The 24,606-nt window shown below is 40.3% G+C and overlaps 1 protein-coding gene across 1 annotated transcript in view; it reads right to left on the reverse strand.

Moving 5' to 3' along the window:
* Nucleotides 1-2,027: 2,027 nt before the first annotated feature.
* STMND1 (stathmin domain containing 1) overlaps nucleotides 2,028-24,606 on the reverse strand; it is a 29,002-nt gene continuing 6,423 nt past the window's right edge. The window contains 4 exon segments of the mRNA XM_032247658.1: nucleotides 2,028-2,810; nucleotides 3,843-3,974; nucleotides 13,136-13,281; nucleotides 19,481-19,658. Coding sequence (XP_032103549.1) covers nucleotides 2,523-2,810; nucleotides 3,843-3,974; nucleotides 13,136-13,281; nucleotides 19,481-19,658 — 744 coding nt within the window. The 3' untranslated portion in view covers nucleotides 2,028-2,522.

Consider the following 24,606-nt stretch of genomic DNA (forward strand, 5'->3'; position numbering starts at 1 on the left):
TATCTGGGGTGATGGGAGATACTGACATCTGAAATGTGTTGCTTATGTCCAGTCTACTTCATAATCTCATTTTGGTTGTTGTCACTGCAGAAAACCCTGCTGCAAAAGGATAGGATGTCTGAAATGGAAGCAGGCGTTTCAGCGCTTTTGTGGCAATGTGAGGATATTCTACCTGGACTTTAATTCAGAACATACGGAGATTTGAAGTTGCCTCAAACATACCTTTAAGGCCACCAGATGCAGCTGTACAATTGAAGTACATCGACTCATTTCACCACTCTAAAGCCTGCCACCAGATGCAGCTTCACTGTCACTTGCCACTCACGGATATGGTTTTGATATGTGTTTGCAAGCAACTAATTTATTATGGTCTTCATGCGGTAAAAGCTCTTTACCAAGTTTAATCTGTATTTGCAGCCGCTCCCCAGTGCTAGCATCACCACTTCAGCTCCACTTCAGATCATCAGGCATTACATTCTCATAAGGAGTGTGCATCCTAGATACCTTGCGTGCACAGTTCGCTCCTATGAGAATCTAATGTCGCCACTGATCTGACAGGAGGCAGATCTCAGGCTGTAATGCGAGTGATGGGGAACAGCTGTAAATACAGATGAAGCTTAGCTTTCTCACCCGCCGCTTACCTCCTGCTGTGAGGCCCAGTTCCTAACAGGCCACGGACAGGTACTGGTCCATGGCCTGGGGGTTGGGGACCCCTGATACACAAAAGGCCAAAGGGAATGTATGAACAGGAGATGCTGAGTAAGCCTCAGGTCAAATGGTTCCCAAGAAAACAAGACGTATACCTGCTTCTGGAGGAGGTACAAGCATACTGAGTCATCCACTAAAGCAATATTTATGTAGCACTTAAAATGTGCATTCACTTTCCAAGGTATCAAAAACTGCAACCATGATTACAGAAGACCCACTCCTTTGTCTTGCAGGAACTGAAAATATCTAATGGTAAAGATGGAAATGTATCAGGTGACTTCTACACAGGATGATAGACACCAAGATGAAACAGTTTGGGGTGCCAAAAGGTGAGAGGGGCATTGACCTGGACCAGGGGGCTTAGAGGAAGTGATGTCTGAGTTGAGACATGAAAGACAAGAAGGCATTTTTCAAGTCAAGGAGCAGGAAGAATAGAAGGGAAGGGGGAAACAGTATGTGCAAAGGTCTAGCACCTGGGGTGAGTGTGCCGAGTTTGAGGAACTGGAAGAGGTTCCGTTTGGCTGAATTGTGAAAGCTGAGATCCTTACCAGGGAGTCTGGGCTTTACCTCAACAATAAAAGGGGGGCCAACCTGGGGTTTTAAACAGATACTACTGTATAAGGATCAAGACTATTGTAGCAACCCAGTTAAATGATGGTGAGTGGCTGAAACTAGGTACTGACAAGGGAAAAGTATAAAGATGGATGCAAGAGATCCTTAAAATCTAGAATCATAGCCTGGCATGGTGGCTCACACCTATAATCCTAGCACTTTGGGAGGCCAAGGTGGGTGGATCGTTTGAGCTCAGGAGTTTGAGACCAGCCTGGTCAACCTGACAAAACCTCATCTCTGCAAAAAATTATCCTGGTGTGGCGATGTGTGTCTGTAGTCCCAGCTACTTTGGGGCCTGAGGCAGGAGGATCACTTGAGCCTCAGGAAGTCAAGCCTGCTGTGAGCCAAGATCATATCACTGTACTCCATCCTGGGTACAAAGTGAGACCCTGCCTCCCCCCGCCGCCCCAAGAAAAAGCATCTATAATCATAAGACCTGATAATTGATTGGATGTGACTGGTAAGGGAGGGAAGAACCAAGGTATAATTCCAATAAGATGAGGGCCAGCAGCTTCTCAGCTCAGTGTGCCTGCAAGGAAGACAGACAGACACTGGTAGCAGTGTCTACCTCCACCCCCACAACTTCCTTCCACCCCTGGCCTCAATTGAAGTTCTCCTGTTTTCACAAGAAGAAAACTCCATTCTTTATATAATTCTGATAATTAATATTGTTAACTTAAACTACATAGATGAAACTGTAATTCAACCAACTTTAAGACATTGCTTCATTCCTTCATAACACAAAGAAAAAAATTTCTGAAACTATAGACATACAGCATAAAAAACATACAAATCATTAAAATACTTAACACAAATCCATGTAATTTGTCTTAAAGGACCAGAAGAAGATGGACACCGCCACCAGGCAGGAGAACAGGAAGGATTTCATTTGGCATGAACATATTCACGTAAGCTGAAGGCACTTACACATTAAAGACATCGCCACGGTGTTTGATGCCACACAAATGAGAGTGCCAAATATCCAAGCTGATCAAGTCTCCCCTCGCTCCTTTATTAAATCTAGCATAGCTATTTAATTTACTCAACTAACCTTCGGCCCATGCAGTCCACACAATCATCCTTAAGCCCAAGGCAGAAATCCCAGTGGAATGAGGTCAGGCAGTCAAAGAATCTGAGACATACTACAAATGTCACAAATGGGGAGAATTAATGACGGCTTATGAAATTCACAAAAAAATGGCTTAGTAGACTATGTCATCTGCTTGGTTGTAAGACATGTCTGACTCCACGATCCCAAAACTTTCATCACTGTCGTTTCTGTCAATCAAGGTTGCATCACTTTTACTTTTCTTCCTCTTCCATGGTTTTCCTCCCTGCAGGTCAGATGGTTCAAACCCAGCCGACCTCACCCTTTGAAGTCCTTTGGCAAATGCAGCCTCAGCCCCACCTAGTTTAGCTGAATCTGAATGATTGGCTGAAGGCAAAAGTCGGTCACTCTGTAGCCTTTTTCTTATTTCTTCTTCTTTAGACTGAAATGCGGTATTAAAGAATGAAAAAGAGTCTGAGTAGCTTTCTACAAGTTGCAATTAATGTTGCTTGTATTGAACATTTATGGCTTCTCTATGTCATTATTCAGTTGTATAACAAACATTTTTTGGGAAACTCTTGTTGAAGAAGGCAGACATGGGGCCTGTCCTCATGGAGCTTGCAGTCTGGTCCTTGTGCTCTGAGAGGCCAGTTAGAGAGCTGGGAAATGAAGGCTGTTGGACCAAAGCTGTGAAGGCGGCATCTGGCCAAGGGCACATGGAGGGTTATGGGGGCCCTCGGTGAAAATGCAACAGGGGTGATGCTGCCTGATGCTCTGCAGCAGCTCGTCTCAGTTTAACACTACACCCCAACCCTGCCTCTCCTCCTGCCCCCAGCCTTAATTAAGTTTCTCTCTCTTCATATGAAGAACACTCCATACTTCACTTAATTCCAAGAACTGGATGTTGCTTGCTTAGGCTATATGGATGAAACTGTAATACCCAACCTACTTTATTCCTTTACAACAGGAAGGAAATTGTCAAGAAAAGCCACTAAACGTGAAACATACAATAAAAAACATATAGGTCATTAAAATATTGTCTGTAGGCCAGGCACAGTGGCTCACGTCTGTAATCCCAACACTTTGGTAGGCCAAGGCAGGAGGAGCATTTAAGGTCAGGAGTTTAATACCAGCCTTGGTTACATCGTGAGACACCATCTCTAAAAATTTTTTTATTTAAATTAGCCACATGTAGTGGTGTAGGTTTGTAGTCCCAGCTACTCAGGAGGCTGAGACAGGGGGACTTCTTGAGCCCAAGAGTTCAAGGTTGCAGTGAGCTCTGAGCATGCCACTGTACTCCAGCCTGGGCAACATAGTGAGAATTTGTCTCTTAAAAGAATTTGTAAAATAAAATAAAATAGTGACTATTGATTCATACAGCTTGTCTTAAAACTGCTGATAGGAAAGGTCTGGCATGAGATCACTTTAGCAGACAGCTAACCCCTTAAGTCTAGAGCATCTGAGAACTCAGTACCTTCCTGCATTCTTCGGCAGCCTCCATCTTCTCCTCGATGTCCTTCATTGTGAAATCTTTCTCTTGCTTTGTGATCTTGAGTTTTTTTAGTCTGGCAGGTGGCTTTCTCAATGGCTTCTCAGTCATATTCACCTGGAATAAAATATTTTTTTTACATGGAGAAACAACCATATTCACTGGCAAGAGGAGAAGGGCAAAAGAGTTAGAATAAACAGTTTAAAATGTAAATTCTAGGCTGGGTGCAGTGGCTCATGCCTGTAATCCCAGCACTTTGGGAGGCTGAGGTGGGAAAATTGCTTGAGCCCAGGAGGTCCAGGCCAGCCTGGGCAACATAGTAAAACCTTGTCTCTACAAAAATACAAAAAATTAGCCAGGCATGTTGGCATGTGCCTGTAGTCCCAGCTACTTGGGGGGCTGAGGGTGGAGGATTGCTTGAGCCCAGTTACAACACGTGCTCTGAATGAAGAGATCACCAAAACAGGCTTTGTGTGAGCAACATGGCTGTTTAGTCACCCGGGTGCAGGCAGGCTAAGTTCAAAAAAAGAGTCAGAGCAGGGCAGTGGGATAGGAGTTGGTTTTATAGGTTTTATAGGAAAGTTACAGACGTGATAGTTCAGGGTGGCTTTTGCAAGCTGGGAGGGGGTCATAGGGTCTGGAGTCATGAGGTTGACCAAGGTCAGTTACAAAGTCCAGTTGCCTTATCAGTTGAGGCAGGAATAAAGGAAAATAGAAGTACGTCTCACAGTTAATTAGGCACTGCAGGGGTTGATCATTCCCCTTTTTGTGATTTTCCAGTCACTTCAGACTTTCTAGTTCCAGGAACTCATCTGGAGTACACGTGCATGTCACAGAGGTTACCATGGCGTGGCCCATGGTGCAGTCAGCCTAAAAGACCTTACACCCAGGATGTGGAGGTTGCAGTGAGTCAAGATTGTACCACTGCACTCTAGCCCTGGTGACAGAGTGAGACCCTGACTCAAAATAAATAAATAAAAAGTAAATTCTAAAAATCAACCTTTCCAGGGTCAGATTACAGAAACAACAATGTGAAAGTTGGTAACAATAGAATTATAAAGATAATATCTATTAGATGCCTTAAAAACACCAGTCTATTACAAAAAAGGCTCTACAAGTGCAGGTGCTCTCAGACTGCATAGAAGAGGACCCCTTAGAAGGGAAAAATCTTGAGAATGAATATAAGATGAAAAGCTGTGGAGAATACGGGTGAATTTATAGTTCAAGATGCAAAGTTCAACCTGATGATTTTATAATATTCCACAAGCTACAAGTTACTTTCATCTGGGATAGAGATTAGTTTTCATTGCTTCTGGTTTTGTGGTGGAAAGAGATAATCAACGATTACTGAACGACAACTCTGTGCTGAGCTTTGCTGGAGGAACTTGACAAATATTTTCATGACAGCAGGGGAAAAATTCCAATTCATACAATCAACTACCCTTTTAACAGTTCAAAGCAGTAATAATGATTTTCTAACTATAATTTCTAGTTCCAAAATAAGTAAAATTGTCATTAGGAATTTATGAAGAAAGTTTTAATGTATATGTTTTTGTTTTAAAAATTAGTTTTAATATAATATAGATTATAAAAAATTTAACTGATACACAAATCATCTCCAAATCCTCTATTTAACCACCTAGCCCCCAATCCCAGTCCTTAGCATGAAGCTTTGTAAAGAGTTTAGTGTGTGTCTTTCCAGATATCTACTCTGCACATGTATATATATACATATATATGCGTTAAGGATATCTGTAGTGTTAAACAAAACATAAATGGAGTTATACTATACACACTGCTCTGCAATTTACTTTCTTCAATTAACTTAATATGGGCATCTTTCTAGGTTAGTATATATAGATTTATTACAACTGAGTAGGGGGTGGTTAACTCCAAGGCTGCATTATAAAATGAACTGAATATTATTCTAGATAATTTCTCTAAAGACTTTTTATTAAAGTCAAAAGAGCTATTAATATTCACTGTAATTTCTAAAAGACTGTTATCTCTAGATTATAATGTTGTAGGTACTGAGAAAATAAATCAAAGAGAGGAAGTTTAGCAGAGTAAAACAAATCACCAGTCAACCCTGCGCTTGAATTCTGGCTGGCCTATGGAATGGACTCTTGGTCTGTCGCCTAGACTGGAGTGCAGTGGTATGATCACAGATCATTGCAACCTCCGCTTCCCGGGTTCAAGTGATTCGCCTGCCTCAGCCTCCTGAATAGCTGGAATTACAAATGTGCGCCACCATGCCCCGTGCCTGAATTGACTTTCTATGATTCCTTAAACTCTGCAAGCCATGGTTCTCTCATTTGTAAAAATAAGTTTAATAATGCATATTTCACGGGATTGGTTTTAAAAAAGAAGAAAAAGGATAAAGTAGCCACTCAGCAAATAGTAGCTGCTTTTCATTCAGTCAAAGCAGTGACTTTTTCCAAGGACAGAATACAAAATCATAACTAAGACAAAGCTGAAAGGGGCGGAAGCACAGAGAGGGGGAAAGAGAGCCTGCCGCCAGGGACCCTTAGGCACCAGGCGTGAGCTTCAACCCTGGGGCAACAGGAATGCTCAGGGCATAGTGGAGACCTAGGCAGCTCTTCTCTCTGGACTCAATTTTCTCAACTGTGAAGCAGCAAGGGGGCAGAGGCCCACTAAGCTTCTTTTCAGCTTTTAAATCTATGATTCTCAGAAACTCTTCTAAAGAAAAAACATTTACTGACGTTTTGGTTCCTTTAAAACCATCAGATGGTTTATGCAGTGCAAAGTTTTTTGCTACTTGCAAACCATGGAATGGTTGTCAAAGCAAGTTCCCCCTCCCCTCATCATTTTGTATTATTTTATGACAATTGACTCTTAGGTTTCCTGCTGGCAAAAACTACCTGCTAAAGAGAGGGCAATACTTGCTATGGTGGCTCAACTAGAGATACTGTGAAACTAACAAGAAAATGATTTTTTTAGGGATGCTCATGCATAGAGGGCTAAAAGAAAATCAAATAGTAGGCCGGGCGTGGTAGCTAACGCCTGTAATCCCAGCACTTTGGGAGGCTGAGGCAGGCAGATCACGAAGTCAGGAGATCGAGACCATCCTGGCTAACATGGTGAAACTCTGTCTCTACTAAAAATACAAAAAATAAGACGGCGTGGTAGCACGTGCCGGTAGTCCAAGCTATTTAGGAGGCTGAGGCAGGAGAATCACTTGAACCCGGGAGGTGGAGGTTGCAGTGAGTGGAGATAACCCCACGGCACTCCAGCCTGGGCAACAGAGCAAGACTCCGTCTCAAAAAAAAAAAATTAAAAATTAAAGATCCAATAACGAAATGCCAGATTAGGCTATACATGGGAGCCTGAACCTTGACTAAAATTCTGAGATCAGTAGTTCTGAGAGAAGTTGGATTTTCTGTTTTGGTCACCTCCTCCATGTTGCTTAATCCTAAAATGATCCTCCCCATAGAGGAAGGTAATCCTATTTGTGCAACCCATGTTCTTTTTGAGTTCCACATCTTAAGTAAAAAAATAAAAAACCTGTAGAAAGATACCTGTATTCTTTACAACTGAATGTTATGAAGTCAGAATTTATCAAATGTTGGCACTTAAAAATGTTAACGATGTGCCGGGCGCAGTGGCTCACACTGTAATCCCAGTACTTCGGGAGGTCTAGGCAGGTGGATTGCTTGAGTTCAGGAATTCAAGACCAGCCTCAGCAATGTAATCAGACCCTGTTTCTTTTTAAAATTAAAAAAAAAAAAGGGGCAGGGCGCGGTGGCTCACGCCTGTAATCCCAGCACTTTGGGAGGCCGAGGCGGGTGGATCACGAGGTCAAGAGATTGAGACCATCCTGGTCAACATGGTGAAACCCCGTCTCTACTAAAAATACAAAAAATTAGCTGGGCATGGTGGCGCGTGCCTGTAATCCCAGCTACTCAGGAGGCTGAGGCAGGAGAATTGCCTGAACCCAGGAGGCGGAGGTTGCGGTGAGCCGAGATCGCGCCATTGCACTCCAGCCTGGGTAACAAGAGCAAAACTCCGTCTCAAAAAAAATAAAAAAATAAATAAAAAATAAAAAAAGGTAACACTGACCACCTTATGCTTAGAGAGATGCTACCAGTAGAAACAACAACAAATCATCAACAAAATCAACCTACAGAAGTTACCAGTTCAATTATTTTCATAAAGAACACTTTTAGAGGACTGCCGCGTTCAAAATGCTGCAATTAGATTTGAGTCCTGTTTCTGGCTACTAACTTATATATTTTACTTCTTACACACACTGTGTATTCCTCAGAGCTTTCTTAATTAACTGTTGACCGAGGGATGAACCTGTCTTCATTTTGTTCCCTTAAGGGAGTCCTGTGCATAGAATAGGCCAAAGCTTCCTGCAAAAGATCCCTTCATTCTTGTTTTGTCAACGTTAGACCTCCTGGGGAAGGTCACTCTCACCATTAACTGGCGTTATTGAGTCCTAACTCAGTCAACTTCCTCCTCCTTAAAAAACTCTCCATGAGGTTCACTAAATAATGTTAGATAGAGGCTTTTATGCAACTACACTACAGGTTACCAAATACAGAGTCGCACAGAGAAGGGAATAAACTTTGACCAGACACAGAAGCCAACTGTGAATTCACAGAGTCTCAGGTAGGGAGACCCAGGACATGCTAAGTGGCAGGAAGAAATGAATTTGGGATAAAAGATGAACTCAATAATACCTATGTGGATAAATGAGAGCCAATCATATCTCTCTAAAGAGGTCTACACGAGTCCATACACATATTGACATATGTACATAAAACCAATGTTTGTTTACAATATAGTCACTTAAGTCTCATTAGAATGTTTAAAAATACACTGAAAGATTCACTCAACAATCTGATACTTAGCTTCTTAATCTTATATTTCTTACATATTGTTAATTTTTTTTTTTTTTTTTTTTTTTTTTTTTTGTAGAAATGGAATCTCATCATGTTGCCCAGGCTGGTCTTGAACACCTGGCCTCAAGGGAATGCTCCCAGCTTAGCCTCCTAAAGCACTAGGATTACAAATGTGAGTCACCATGCCCGGCACATTTTAACTCTTTTTTTTTTCATTGTTTGGGTTTTTTGTTTGACAGAGTCTCGCTCTTTCACCCAGGCTGGAGTGCAATGGTGCAATCACGGCTCATTGCAGTCTTGACCTTCCAGGCTCAAGTGATCCTCCAGCCTCAGCCTCTTAAGGAGCTGGAACTACAGGTGCACACCGCCATGCCCCGCTAATTTTTTATAATTTTATTTTTGTAGAGATGAGGTTTTACCATGTTGCCCAGAGTGATCTTGAACTCCTGGGCTCAAGCCATCTGCTTGTCTTGGTCTCCCAAAGTGCTGGGATTATAGGCATGCGCCACCGTGCCTGGCCTGATTTTAACTTTTAAGTAAACATAAAATATTTCAGCATAAACATTCTTGAAAGCTGGTTATCCAGAGAGCACTATGGAATTACTACGGTATTTACCAGCAAGCTTATGATAAAAATTAAGAAAAAACACAAAGGGTTTCTGTGGTGGACACAGATCCTCCCCTGGACCTCTAGGGAGACACTGGCTTTCGGGGGATGCCCCTGATTCAGAAGAGGGAGCTTCATGAAGGTGAACCCTCAATTTTCAACATCCTTTATGCAATTTCACTCTAAATAACTCAATGAAAGATAATGACCTGGCTAAGGAGCTGCCAGATCTACATCTGAAACGCCCTTGTATTTAAATACACTATTGGCCCACATAAGAAGTCTTATTTTTAAACTATTCTCCTTGGCTGCATGGTTAGTTCAGTTGGCAGAGCATGAAACTCAAGGCATTTTCACATGTATTCTATTTTTCCCGTAATATTTTATTTAGAAGAATGTTTTTCCCTAGAGCAATGAAGAAATCATATTTACATGTCTGTTAAGATTCACCACATTTTAGTAACTGCTGACATCATAATATTTCTTTTTTTGACCATCCCTTTTTTGCTTCCCTTGACTTCTTATTTTGTTTTTAGCCAATTTTATCAGGTGTGGGTTTCAAAAAACTTATTAAATATTAGATAGTTCAAAGTATTAATATTATTAATAATTAATATTATCTAATAATATTTCTATTCTTAATATGGTTCCCCTCTCAGTCCTTCAGTATTCAGTCTCATCCTTTTACATTGGCCTCATAACTCTTCCCAAAATATGCAAGACACCTGGTGTCTGACACACATATGTTCTCAGCTACCCCTGAATTGCAAGGTTTTATCTGTGACACAGAAATTGCATCTCTTTTTTATTTCCTTAGGCTTCCTGAGTATAATCTTAGTTCCTATTCCTGAAATGGTATATTTTCAGGAATATTTCAGAATTCTCCTTCACAATGAATAGGGAATCAGGAATGATTTCAAAAGCTTTAACCCTTCCCAGCTTTGGTAATGACTTTGAGAGCTTTGTGGACAGTTTTGGTGAAGCTTCAGGGCAGTAATTCTCAACCAGGGCTGCCGAAAAGAATTGCCTGGGAGCTTTCAGAACGGTGAAAGCAGAGTCACACGCCCAGGCTGTGTGGTCGGAAGTGGGATCTAGACACTGGGAAGTCTAAAATATCCCCAGGTGGTGTACAGGTGGGTTAAGGACCACTGTTCTAGGTGTGTGTTGCTGCCTGGTCTGTTGCAAGACTGGCTTATGTTGGGATATCTTGGCCTAATACCAAAGCCAAAAAAAAAAAAAAAAAAAAAGAATTGCGCTATTCTGACAGCCTGTCACATTTAAATCCTTTCGAGAATGTTCTCAACAACCATTCTATGCCCTTATAATATGAAAAGTAGTCTTCATCTTTGGTTCACTTAACGATGTTACTAAAAGTCCAGGCCATAGTTATTTTTTAAAAGGTGCATCTCTTTCACAAGGTAGTTTATATTAATTAAACTTGCAGGCTCCCTTGCAAGGTCTAGGTCAGAACTCATTCATCGCTGGCAACTGAATCAGAGAATGTTTTAATGTGATTTCTACTGGCATATGTATGTATACATCAAGGTGTCTATAGCATTTCTCTTAAGAAGACATTGCTTAGTTACTGGATGTTTCCATAATCTCTCTGTCTCCCCTCGGACTTGTTTTATTTTTTCCTTTTGACATGCCTTCTTTTTCTCTGACCCCTAGAGACTCACCTACAGCTAGAAAAAAAAAAATTTTCCTCTTCCCTTTGGTATTAAAAACCTATCCTTCTTTTAGTATTTTCAAATAAGATAAGGCACTCCAAAATGCCTTGTATCATGATAGCATTGTGCAAACGTAAATTGTCATTATGCTGGCATTATCTTTTCATTATATGATTCATTTTTACCTTCCTTTTCCCCTGCCCCTCACATCCTCTTATTATTGGCGGCCTGATAATGTTATTCACAAGGTTTGGCAATCTCCTTTCCTTTCCCCCAAATACTTTCTGCAGGATTTATTTTCCTTTTTCAAAAGAAAATTCCACTTTGGCTTTTATTCATGAGTTCTCAACATTCCCTATACAAAAGGAAGGAAATTAACTTTATTCAAACACTAAATGACTCAGTCGAGGTGGCGAATTTGATTTAAATAATGAGTTTCTAATTCTTAATGGACAGTTTTCCCTACAACACAGGGATAGACAACCATTAAGGAGCCTGTGGGGTAATTTCTGGTCTCTATTCCTGCCATTTCCTTTTCTTTCTTTTCTTTTTCATTCATTTTTTCTCTTGCTTCTTTTCACCGTTGATTCTTTTTTTCACCTCTCTTCTGCCTATACTTCAAGGACTAGTGGCCATGCCTAGGAGCATTGGCTTTAAAAAACAAAAACCAAAAAAACCCAAACAAGAAAACAAAATAACAGCAACAACTAAATCTGCTATCTTCTTCACCAGTTTATACAGAACTTATTTTAAAATTTACAACTCGGCCAATGGAGTAGCTCACGCCTGTAATCCCAGCACTTTGGGAGGCCAAGGTGGGCAAATCACCTGAGGTCAGGAGATCAAGACCAGGCTGGGCAACATGGTGAAACCCTGTCTCTACTAAAAATACAAAAATTAGCTGGGCGTGGTGACACATGTCTGTAATCCCAACTACTCAGAAGACTGAGGCAGGGGAACTGCTTGAACCCGGGAGGCGGAGGTTGCAATAAGCTGAGATTGTGCCACTGCACTCTAGCCTGGGCAACAGAGCAAGAATCTGTCTCAAAAAAAAAAAAAAATTTAGAACTCTCGATTTAGCCAAGCTAGTTAAAATCAGAGTAAAAACATTATTTATGCTGAGGAAAAACTGTGTGACAGATCAATCAAGATAAATCAACAAACAAAAATAATAGTACAGTAATTTCTAGAATTCTACTTAATTCCTCATGTTTGATTTTGGGGTGTGCATGTGGATAAATGTATAGCCATATGTGTTTTAGCTTTGGCATTTAGGCCTATTTATTTTCTTTTTTAAAGTTTTACCTTATTTTTAATTGACATATAATTGTACATATTTATAGGGTACAGTATGATGTTTTGATACATGTATAATGATCAAGTCAGGGTAATTAGCATATCCATTACCTAAAACACTGATCAGGCCTATTTCCTTATTGAATAAATCAGAATTCAGTTTCTCATTTCTAATGACCTGCACAATGCCTATTACATAGGCAGTGTTCAAGAAAAATTGTTGAAAGAATTAAAGAATGTTATTTGGTAGGGCCTGTTATTTCTCAAATTTAGGAAAACCCAATATATGTTTTACGGGATTAATTAATCATTAATAATTAGAGCAGTTCCTGAGTCCACAGAGAAGGATAGTGTATTAGTCAGTCCTCAAATTGCTATAAGGAAATACCAGAGACTGGGTAATTTATAAAGAAAAGAGGTTTAATTGCTCTGCATGACTGGGAAGGCCTTAGGAAACTTACAGTCATGGTAGAAGGCACCTCTTCACAAGGCGGCAGGAGAGAGTGAGTACAAGCAGGAGAAATGCCAGACACTTATAAAACCCCCAGATTTTTGAGACTCACTCAAAAGAGAACAGCAAGGGGAAACCACTTCCTGATTCAATAACCTCTACCTGGTCCCGCCCTTGACACCTGAGGATTACAATTTAAGAACAGAATCAAACCATATGAGATGGTGTGCAGAGGTGTGGGGGGATCTTAAGAGAGAAAAATCTGACTTAAATAAATGCCGTCATTCGTATTGTAACTTGCATATGCTGGGAATAATGACTCATGATCAATCATACTCTACTGTTACTTTTAACTATAAGCTAATGTTAATTAAAAAATTACTTGCCATGACATCATATGATTCTCCATTTCTAAATACTTTGCTTTGTATTATTCCTTGAACAACTAGTTCCTCCAGGATATCTGATGACTTCTGTCACTCTGGAATCTCTAGGGGTTGGGGTTTATTGGTTAATCCATTGGTCACTAGGTCTAACAAAAAAGAAGAAAAGAAAAAAGAAAGCAAAATTTAAGAATGAAGATTTTTTCAATCAAATGTTAAATTTGATTGAAATTTATAAACCATGCTACTTAATTAGATCTTATAAACCATGCTACTTAATTAGATCTTAGTTTCAACACTTAATACATTTCTATTATGTCTTTGTAATTCTTTGAAGTTTAAATTCTTCGTGTCCTTACAGAGTATACACATCAACTTAACATACTATTTATTTAGCAGATCACATATTGAGATAACAAAAAGTTCTATTGTAACAACACTTACACACTTGGGTAGGACAGCATTGGTTTGCTGGGCTAATTCTGAAGCTAAACCACAGCTAAGAATCAGATATTCTTTTGGTGATTCTTTGAGTTGTGGTTTGGTTTCCATGCTTTGTATACAAAGGATAAACAGTGTGATGTTGCCAAGAGACTTCTAGTTCTGCAACCCTAAGTTTATAATTACGCCATCTGCTAAGTCTACATAAGTGAAAGAATGCCTTTTTGAAAAGAGTCTTTGAACCAAATCAGAATTGGAGTTAGAGTGATATCAGCTAAATATTCATTCGTGATTCTAAAAATGAGCACTGCAACAGTTTAGAGGGGAGTCTTTATAAGCCACACTAATGAGAGAGGCTCTCCCATTACAAATCATTCAATTATATAAATAAGCAAATAGGCAGTCACGTTTATGCCATCAAGTTATAAAATAAAGGGCACTGGCCTGTTGGGCCAAAGACAGTTTTGCTTTTCCTGTCAGTAACAGTGCAATGCGAAGTCTTGAGAAATGAGCTATCGTCTATGCAGTAATCATCAGGAAGTCCTGAGAGTAACCAAGTCCATTCCACTTAGTGGATGGCATCTTCCTTCCTCCTTCCTTCCTCCCTCCCTTTCTTTCTTTCTTTCCTTTGTTTCTTCTTTCTCTTTCTTTTCTTTCTCTCTCTTCTTTCTCCCTCTTTCTCTTTCTTTCTTTCTTTCCTTTTTCTCCCTTTCTCTCTCCTTCCTTCCTTTCCTTCCTTCCTTCTTTGTTTCACTCTTGTCACCCAGGCTGGAGTGCAATGGTGACATCTTAGCTCACTGCAACCTCTGCCTCCCAGGTTAAAGCCATTATCCTGCCTTGGCCTCCCAAGTAGCTGGGACTACAAGCTCCTACCACCATGCCCAGCTGATTTTTGTATTTTTAGTAAAGAAGGGGTTTTACCATGTTGGCCAGGTTGGTCTCGAACTCCTGACCTCAGGTGATCCACCTGCCTTGGCCTCCTGAAGTGCTGGGATTACAGGTATAAGACACTGTACCCAGAAAAAATTTCTAATCTCAATGGTTAACAATGACAGCTTTCATGAATTTGTGCTGGGAAGATAACACACACACGCGCACACACACACACACACACACACACACACACACACACACACCCCAGATGTCTCCCACTTCAGCATTTTAACCTCTGTGGTGTAAGAGGTTTCTAGGATTGGCCACTGCAAGTAACTCGAACGGTTTTCCCCTTATCCCAGTAACTATCCAGTGCTGTTTTCTACCCTTGCAAGTGTTTGAAATAGAGCTGCTACTCATTTTGCTCTGTACAGTTTTGGCACAGGGTAGTAAAACATGTCATATGGGGAGGTCAACCAGGAACTTGAAACAATGGAGAAAATTTCAACGACAAGGTGAGCAGTGAATCCCCTTCAAGGAATTAGAATGATTGTTTTGGTTAGAAGGTGGCCTTGTCTGGAAAGGTCAAAAGAATAATAATTATTTAATGAGCACTTAATCACCTGCACTATATTAAGTACTTGATACACTGTATGATATCAAATGCAAACATCAACTCTGAGAGTGATATTAACCCTATCTTATTGATTGATTGATCGATTGATTGAGACAGAGTCTTGCTCTGTTGCCAGGCTGGAGTGCAGTGGTGCGATCTCTGCCTCACTGCAACCTCTGCCTGCCGGGTTCAAGCAATTCTCCTGCCTCAGCCTCCTCACTAGCTGAGATTACAGCCATGCACCACCACCCCTGGCTAATTTTTGTATTTTTAGTAGAGACAGGGTTTCACCATGTTGGCCAGGATGGTCTCGATCTCTTGACCTTGTGATCTGCCCACCTTGGCCTCCCAAAGTGCTGGGATTACAGGCGTGAGCCACTGCACCCGGCCCTATCCCATGTGACAGAAGCTAATTAACGTGCTTAAGGTGACACAGGTGGCATGTGTGTCACCAAGGACTAAATCCTCATCTGCTTGGCTCCGACACTCCTGCTCTCAACTGTCCCACTGTTCTCCTCGCAAATATATCATGTAAGTGGATCCACTGTCAGAGGTTTGTTTCTCTCCCAGGATGTTCCTAAAAGGAATGCTATGTTTGACATCTGTCACTAACATAATAAAATTATTGTAATCATTCTAATTCATTTTTTTTAGAGTTCTCTAAAGTATTTGGCTTGGTATTTAGAGCAGCCAACTTATACAGAGATTCCTGGAATATGTCAGTCATTTCAACTAAATTTCATGCTTTCTTGGGACATTGGAAAATATTAGGAAATGTTTAAAAACCACGTTGTACTTCTTTTTGAATAGAAAAATAATAATGTATAGTTACTGGAGTAAATTTTAAAAATATCGAAACTAGTAAAAGATTTTAAAAATGCTGATATTTTCACCACCTAGAGATCACCACTGTTAATATACAAAATTTTATTTTCATAAGTTTGACATCATAAGGTTATTTTATTTTTATGTCTGACATCATACTGAACAAACAGTTTTGTTTCCTATCTAGCTAACATTTACGTTAGCATTTTCTGATGCTCTTGGAAATTCTTCATAAGCATAAGTGTAAAATGTGAAATTATGCAAAAAAACATGGGTGAATTCATCTTTAACCTTCATGTATGGAAAGGTTTTCTAGCTGTGACTCAAAATCCTAATTGAATTTTAAGCATTTATAAATGTTATTAGATTAAGAAAAAAGTTTGTAAAGCAAAAATTCCCACAAACATAAAGAGTTGAATATAATGTACCTCCTAATTTGATGTATTAAGAGAGACACAATATCATTTTTGGTATTCTTGCTAAAAATGTGTAACCCTGGCTCACGCCTGTATTCCCAGCACTTTGGGGGGCTGAGGAGGGCAGATCACCAGAGGTCAGGAGTTCAAGACCAGCCTAGCCAACAGCGCAAAACCCCATCTCTACTTAAAAAAAAAAAAATTAGTTGAGTGTGGTGGCGGACACCTGTAATCCCATCTAGTCAGGAGGCGGAGACAGAGAGAATTGCTTGAACTGGGGAGGTGGAGGTTGCAGTGAGCCGAGATTGCCACTGCATTCCAGCCTGGGTGACAAAACAAGACTCCATCTCCAAAAAAAAAAAAAAAAAAAAAGCGTAACCCAAATCCAATCATGAGGAAAGCTCAAACAAACCCAAATTGATAAACATTCTGCAAAATAAATGCTTTATACTTTTCAAAAATATCAAGGTCATAAAAGACTAAGAAAAGCTGAGGAGGTGTTCAGATTAAAGAAGACTAAAGACCATATGATGACTAAATTAAACATGTGATCCTGGGTTAGATAGATCCTGAATCAGATATTCATTTATAAAGGACAGTTGTGAGACAACTGACAAAATTTGAATATGCAGTCTATAGGTGAGATAATAGTACTACATGAAAAGTAATTTCCTGATTTTGATCCTTGTACAGAGATTATGCAAAGAGTGTCCTTGTTTTTAGGAAATATACACTGGAGTTTGTGAAAGCAAAGTGGCATTATGTCTGTAACTTATTCTCAGAAAAATATACTTGCATAAGGGGGATATGAGAATTCAGTGTGGCAGAATGTTAACATTTTGGGAATCCGGGTGAAAGAATATAGGCGTTCTTTGTTTTTTGCATCTTTTCTTGAATCTGAATATACAAAATAAAAAGGAATTTTAAAAAGGAAACACTGGGAAATGTTAGTGTGAAACTTGATAGTCTTAAGAAATATGCTCCACACGGCCAGGCGCAGTGGCTCATGCCTGTAATCCCAACACTTTGGGAGGCTGAGGCAGGTAGATCACCTGAGGTCAGGAGTTCGAGACCAGCCTGGCCAACATGGTGAAACCCCGTCTCTACTAAAAATACAAAAATTAGCCAGAAGTGGTGGCACATGCCTGTAATCCCAGCTACTCGGGAGGCTGACGCAGGAGAATTGCTTGAATCTGGGAGGTGGTGGTTGCAGTGAGCTGAGATCACACCACTGCACTCCAGCCTAGGTGACACAGCAAGATTCTGTCACAAAAAGAAAAGAAAAGAAAAGAAAAAAGAAATATACTCTGCAGATTCGAAGAGCAGAGATGCAAAAAAGAGGATGTCAAGGGCTGAGATGTAGAGAGGAAACTGGGCAGAGGACAAATAGAAAGTTCGGGATACTAGGTCCTACTCACTCTGTGGTAAGATGCTTCCTGAGCACCCTTTGATGCTGCATTTTAGAAACATCTGCTTTGGTGGCTGACTTCCTCCCTAGCTGTTCTCTCTCAACACCCTTCTGCTTACCTATCACCCTCTTCATGCCACCTTTAACATTGCACACACAGCTGACAGCACTGACTGTCTTGGGTCACCAGGTCCCTGTCTGCCTGACACTCTACACTCTGTGACCAACACTGATACTTAGCGTTCATGTTGTTCTCTAGAGGGAAGTTGTCTCAACAGAATTATTGGGAAAAAAAATGTACGTGTCAATTTAACACGCAGAACGGAGGGAGAGGCTGTTCCTGTGCTGCATTCCTCAGCCTCCTAGACATTCTCAGAGGGTATGCTGACTACATCAGAATAGCAAGGAGAGGGCGAATATAAAATCTGTGATAACCTGAGTGTGCCAGGAAAAGTTCAAGAAATAGAATTGCATGTATGAACCCATCAATTTTCCAATCCCAAGTACCTAGAGAAGAAACAATAGTGAAGGGGAGTGGAAATTTTTCCCCGCCCCAGAAATAAAACAGAGTACTTTTTCTTGAGGACTGTGAAGTTCAATATGCTTCAAAGGCTCATCAAATATAAATAAGATGACTTAAATCGACACCAGGGGGTAACTCAAGTCAAGGGAAAACACACCATAGGAAAACCCACAGATAGTTTCTAGATAGCACAATGTCATAACTACCTCTTCCACATTTCTGAAAGATTGTTTAACTGTATATTTGCTGATGATTTGGATGAAGAAAGACAGGAAAAAGTTTATTGTAGGTTTTATTTATTTTTGCAAATGTAGAACTCTCCCTTTGTAGGATATAATAAATTCCTCTTCAAAGGTTTTAGCCTGTAAATTCTTAAGTACAATGAGTTCTGAGATCCTCTTTAAAGAACCAATGTAACAGTATGTTCAGCTCCCCTGTTCTTTGCTCTCCATTTTAAAGTTTAACTTCCTGGTTCTCTTTGCCCCCTTACCCCTAGTTTTAGTAAACAACTTTCCTGCCAGTTCTAATCAGTAGTTCACATCTGTTCCCCTGGTCACCTGCTTTGACCCGACTCACCTTTAGTTACCTGTTCTGTGAACTTCCTTCCCACCAAACTGCTCATCCTGCCACTCTAGCTCATGTCCCTGCTCCCTTTAAAATAGCCAGTCGGAATTAGCTTAGACTTTGCTGTCCAACCCTAGCCAGTTGGGGAATGACACAGCATTAGGGGCTATCTGCATCAGGGATAAGAACCCCTTCCCCTCCCTTCCCTGTTCAGGAGTGTGCTCACCATTGCTCCATCTGTGAGACACATCCTTCTACAGAAGTAAATTGCCTTGCTGAGAAAACTTACATTTGAGTGCTATTTGTGGCACTGAAAATTTACATATAACACCTTGGAAAGATGTTATCACAATTCAGAGTTAAATTCCTTTGAACTGCGCAAGCCCTATTCCTAACGTCTGGCCCTAGGTCCCAATAAAGCCTTAGGTTTTTTTAATTATTATTATTTTTTAAGATGGTCTTAATTACTTCATTGACAAGAAGATTAACGGTTAGCATTATTTACTCACATAATGAAGGCCTAAGGCTAAATTCTAATGTTTCAGAGATAAAAACATTGCCTTTGAAAGTACTTCATGGCCCAGAAAGCAGTGATGAAAGGACCACCAAATATACATTGTAAACGTATTTAGGGGAACAGTATTTTGTGAAGATCTACATGAATGGGGGCTAGGGAGGTTACCTGAATTTCCTTGTCTGTTTCTTTCACTAGGAGATGGAGAATTTTCTAAAATGGTTCCAGGTAAGCTTCCCATCTGGACTTGTTCCAGGCCTTCTGCAATGTCCACAGTATTCTTGGTCAGAGCAGCTTCCATCTGGGGGCTGCAATTCTCCCCGGAATGAGACACACTGACATCAGCCTGTGAAAAGGGAACAGCTTTGTTAGAGTCAAGATTTCTTGGTAAATAAAAATAGTGTTGCAGGGTCTGTTTCGTGAATATTTAGCTGGCTAGTATCTGTGGTAGGCTGTATAGTACACAGAAAGCCATAGATTGGGGTCTCCAATTCCCCGGGCCACAGACCAGGACTGGTCCATGGCCTGTTAGAAGCAGGCTGCAGAGCAGGAGGCAAGCTGCAGAAGCTTCCTTCCTAGCCAGAGAAGCTTCCTCTGTATTTACAGCTGCTCCCCATCACTCGCATTACCACCTGAGCTCTGCCTCCTGTCAGATCAGCAGTGACGTTAGATTCTCATGGCAGCACAAAGCCTATTGTGAGCTGCACTTGCAAGGGATCTAGGTTGCATGCTCCTTACAAGAATCTAAAGCCTGATGATCTGTCACTGTCTCTCATCACCCCCAAATGGGACTGTCTAGTTGCAGGAAAACAAGCTCAGGCAGGGCTCCCACTGATTCTACATTATGGTGAGTTGTATAATTATTTCATTATATATTACAATGTATTCATAATAGAAATAAAGTGCACAATAAATGTAATGCTCTTGAATCACCCTGAAGCCATCCCCCCAACCCCAGTCCATGGAAAACCTGTCTTCCACAAAACTGATCTCTGGTGCCAAAAAGGTCGGCGACCACTGTTTTAAGGCACTAAATTTGTGTGAATGGGCTATAGCAGTAATAGAAAACGAATATAGTATCCAACAGGCATCTACCAGGTAGAAGCTACCACGCTGCACATTCTGGAGGATACCAAGAAAAACAAGCATTCATCACTGAGTGTGAGAGTAGAGGTACGATGGTATTAAAACAATTTTTAACAATGAAGCTATATTATTTTTGCTGATTAAAAAAGTGATACAGGCCAGATGTGGTGGTTCATGCCTTTAACTCCAGTACTTTGGGAGGCTGGGGCAGGAGGATCGCTGTAGCCCAGGAGTTTGAGGCCAGCCTGGGAAAGATGGCAAAACCACATCTCAAAAAAATAAATAAATAAAAGTGATGCAGACTTCATTGTAAAAACAATTAAATAATATAAAAGAGAATTGCAATGGTCAGTTTTATGTGTCACCTGGGCTAGGCTGTAGTAACTAGTTATCCTGTCAAACACAAATCTAGGTGTTACTGTAGTTTGTAGATGTGGTTAATATTTATAATCACTTGTCTTTAAGTAAAGGAGATTATCTTTGATGATATGGATAGATCTCATCCAATCAATTGAAAGGCATTAAGAGTAGAACTGAGGTCTTCCTGAGGAAGAGGAAATCTGCCTGTGAACTGCAGCTTCAACTCCAGCCTGTTCTTTTTGACCGCCTGTCCTATCCTATGGATTTTGATTTTCCTAGCTTGCCTTCATTACTGTATCAGCCAATTCCTTATAATTTACCTATCTACTTATCTATCTATCCATCTATCCTACTGATTCTTTCCCTCTGATAGAACCTTGATTGATAGAGAAACACAATAGAAAATAAGAAAGAAGACCCTCTAGACAGAAGCACTATTACCATTTTAGTATATCATTGCCCAGATGTATTTGCTCACATAATCTTTAAAAATAAATTGGAATTGGCCAGTAAGCACATGAGAAGATGTTCAATATTATTAATCAGTAGGGGAATGCAAACCACAGTGAGATATCACTTCATATCCCTAGGATTGCTATAATGAAAACGGTACACAATAAGAAGTGTTGGTGAGGATGTGGAGAAACTGGAGCCCTCATACGTTGCTGTGCAAATGTGAAATGCGGCAGCGCTTTCCAAAACACTTTGAGAGCTCTTCAGAAATTAGAGTTACCACGTGACCCAGACATTTCACCCCTAAGTATGTACCCAAGCAAAATAAAAACATCTTTTCTTGCAAAAACTTACACATAACTGTTCACAATTATTATTTATAATACCCCGAAAGTGGAAACAACCCAAGTGTCCATCAGCAGATGAATGCATCAATAAAGTGTGGTAAGTCATCCAAAGGAATGTTATTTGGCAAGAAAAAGAAATTTTAACGTCACTGACATATGTTGCAACATAGAGGATACTTGGAAATACTATGCTAAGTGAAAAAAGCCAATCGCAAAGGCCATTCATATTCAGAATAGGCAAATTTACAGAAACAGAAGATAGATTTAGCAGTTGCTTAGGCTGGGGGAAGCAAGGATTGACTGTTAATAGATAAGTCATTTCTTTGCAGAGGGCAAAAATGTTCTAAAATTAGATTGTGGTAATGGCTGTCAACTGTACATTTTAAATGGATGCTAAGGTTTGAATGTGTTCCTTTCAAATTCAAATGTTACCAATGTGATGATATTAACAGGTAAGATCTTTAAAAGTTGATCAGGGCATGCCAGCTCCTCCCTCATTAATGGGATTAAGGTGTTTATAAACAGAGACTTCATTCACTAACTTATTCTGCTTTTTTGCTATGTGAGGACAGAAGAGTAGACCTCACCAATCAAACTTTCCATTGCCTTGATCTTGGACTTCTTACGAGAAAGAAGTTTCTGTTCTTTCTCCCTTATCAAGTCCATGGTATTCTGTTATAGTAGCACAAACAGACTTAAGACAGTAGGTGAATCATGTGAGTTATATTTCAATAAAGCTGTTTTAAAAATAAGACAAAATAATTACATATAAAATGATATTATATTTCTGTAACCTGCTTAGCAATATATAAAAAACATTTACCTATGTCAACATACATAGATCTACCTCTTTCTATTTAGTGATAAGAAGTAGCCACTTATCTGATGACGGCATTGTAACTCATTATGTAACTATGCCACAATGTATTTAACCAAGTCCTACTGAAGGATATCTAGTGTTTCTAACTTTTCAATACTAAAAACTGTGTTGGAATAATATCTGTGAGTATACATCACTGTGAACCTGTGAACCCATCCAATCATTCCATGAGAATAAACTTCTAGATGTGGATATGCTGGGTCTAAGGATAGGCACATTTTATATTAATATGTGTTTCCAGAAGGCTCTCCATAAATACTGCACTAATTTATAATCCCACCTTCTCCTTTCTAGGGTGTCTGTCTCTTCAAGCCACAATTTCATTCCTTGTCAATAGGTCAAAACAAAGCATAAAAATGGCCTCTCTGTGATTTAGTAAACCATTGATGACAGAATGCTGGTCTGTGTTAAATTTCTCACAGTTCCACAGCCAAATAAGAACAAAGTAATGAGTGTTTCACAAAGCTGAATTAATTCAGTTTAAAGAACTGTCATTTATTTTTAGAGTAAGTATATTTTAAACGTTAATGTGCTCAGAAGCAACTTGTATCAAGTCTCCCCTGAACTCCCATGTCGTCTCTCTCCGAGTGCTGACCCTCCTTCCTCGCCAGTTTCCCACTTCTCATTTCAATGGATGTTAGCAACGTCTTCTCCATCTAAGACACATATACCAGAGGAAGTCTCCTCAGTGTCTCCAGAAAAGATAAGAACACAAGGATCTTCCACTCAGTAATGTCTTCCCAGGATTCTCTTAATGTCAATTTTTTTTTCAGACAGTCTTGCTGTTACCCAGGCTGGAGTGCAGTGTCTCGATCTCGGCTCACTGCAACCTTCGCCTCCTGCATTCAAGCAATTCTCCTGCCTCAGCCTCCCCCGTAGCTGGGATTACAGGGGCACACCTCCATGTCCAGCTAATTTTTGTATTATTAGTAGAGGTGGGGTTTCACCATGTTGGCCAGGCGGATCGTGAACCCCTGACCTCAAATGATCTGCCCTCCTTGGCCTCCCAAAGTGCTAAGATTACAGGAATGAGCCACCGAGCCTGGCCTCTTTTAATGTCTATTGATTTTAATTTTTGGCCCAAGGATACTTTTCTTTCCTGTCGAGTCTTTGAAGGGCCTCAGGACTCTGTCCTCCACTTCCTACGTTTTTTTTTTTAGAGACAGGGTCTCCATCTGTTGCCCAGGCTGGGATGCACTGGCTATTCACAGGCACAATCAAAGTGCACTTGCCCTTAAATTGGATTCAAGCAATCTTCCTGTCTTGGTCTCTCCGGTAGCTAGGACTGCAGGCACATGATGCTATGCCCAATCTCCCGCTCTCTGTAGCAAAGTCCTGCTGTACTGTGATAAAAGTTTGTATCTTGTTGGAGGTAGCAAAAGGTATGAAAGAAGAAAAAAATGCCTGAATTGGTTCTTAATAAATGAGCTTCCAGTGGACAAGGAGAAAAGGACATTCTAGGCAGAGGAAAAGCATACACAAGACAGGAAAATGAAACCATAGGGTGTGGCTAGGAACATGAATTCCTCCAGTGTACCAGAAACAGATTGGGATAGATCGTGGAAGGTGCTGAGGTGAAAAAGGGAAGTATTTTGTGACAGGAAAGGAGATTGATTCTATTTTGAATGCAACAGGAATCCTGTGTAGAATTTTTATCCTGGAAATAAATGAAAATCATCAGGAAGGTTTTCTAGAAAAATTACTCTTGGGTTAGTGCAACAGGAGTGGATGGAAGAAACACAACAGGGTGATCAGTTGCAATTATTGCCATTGTCGAGGTGAGAAATGATTAAACCTGAAAAAAGATGGTGGCAGTGAAAATGGGAGGAAGAAGTGGGTCCAGAAATATTAGAGAGTGCACTGTGAGAAGCAACCTCTCAGAACTTCAGTTTGAAGATGGGAGGTCCTTCTGGCTCTAAAATTATGACTCTAGGCAAGAAACATTTTCTTGAAGAAAAATGAATTAAAAATAAGACCTCGTCATGAAACTCCTGGTATTTTCACAGTAAAAGCCAAACAATTTTAAAAAGTATACAAACAAGTCTAACCACTTTCTGAAATTACTCTAACCTTTGAAGTTCCTCAGAGGCTAAGTAGAAATCGCAATGGCTAGGTTATGGTGGTGTCTGTCATGATCAGGTTTTCCTAATTCAGTTAGGGATTCCTGC

Source organism: Sapajus apella, unplaced genomic scaffold (assembly GCF_009761245.1).
Source record: "Sapajus apella isolate SASKATOON/1434 unplaced genomic scaffold, GSC_monkey_1.0 scaffold63, whole genome shotgun sequence".
Taxonomy (NCBI): Eukaryota; Metazoa; Chordata; class Mammalia; order Primates; family Cebidae; genus Sapajus; species Sapajus apella.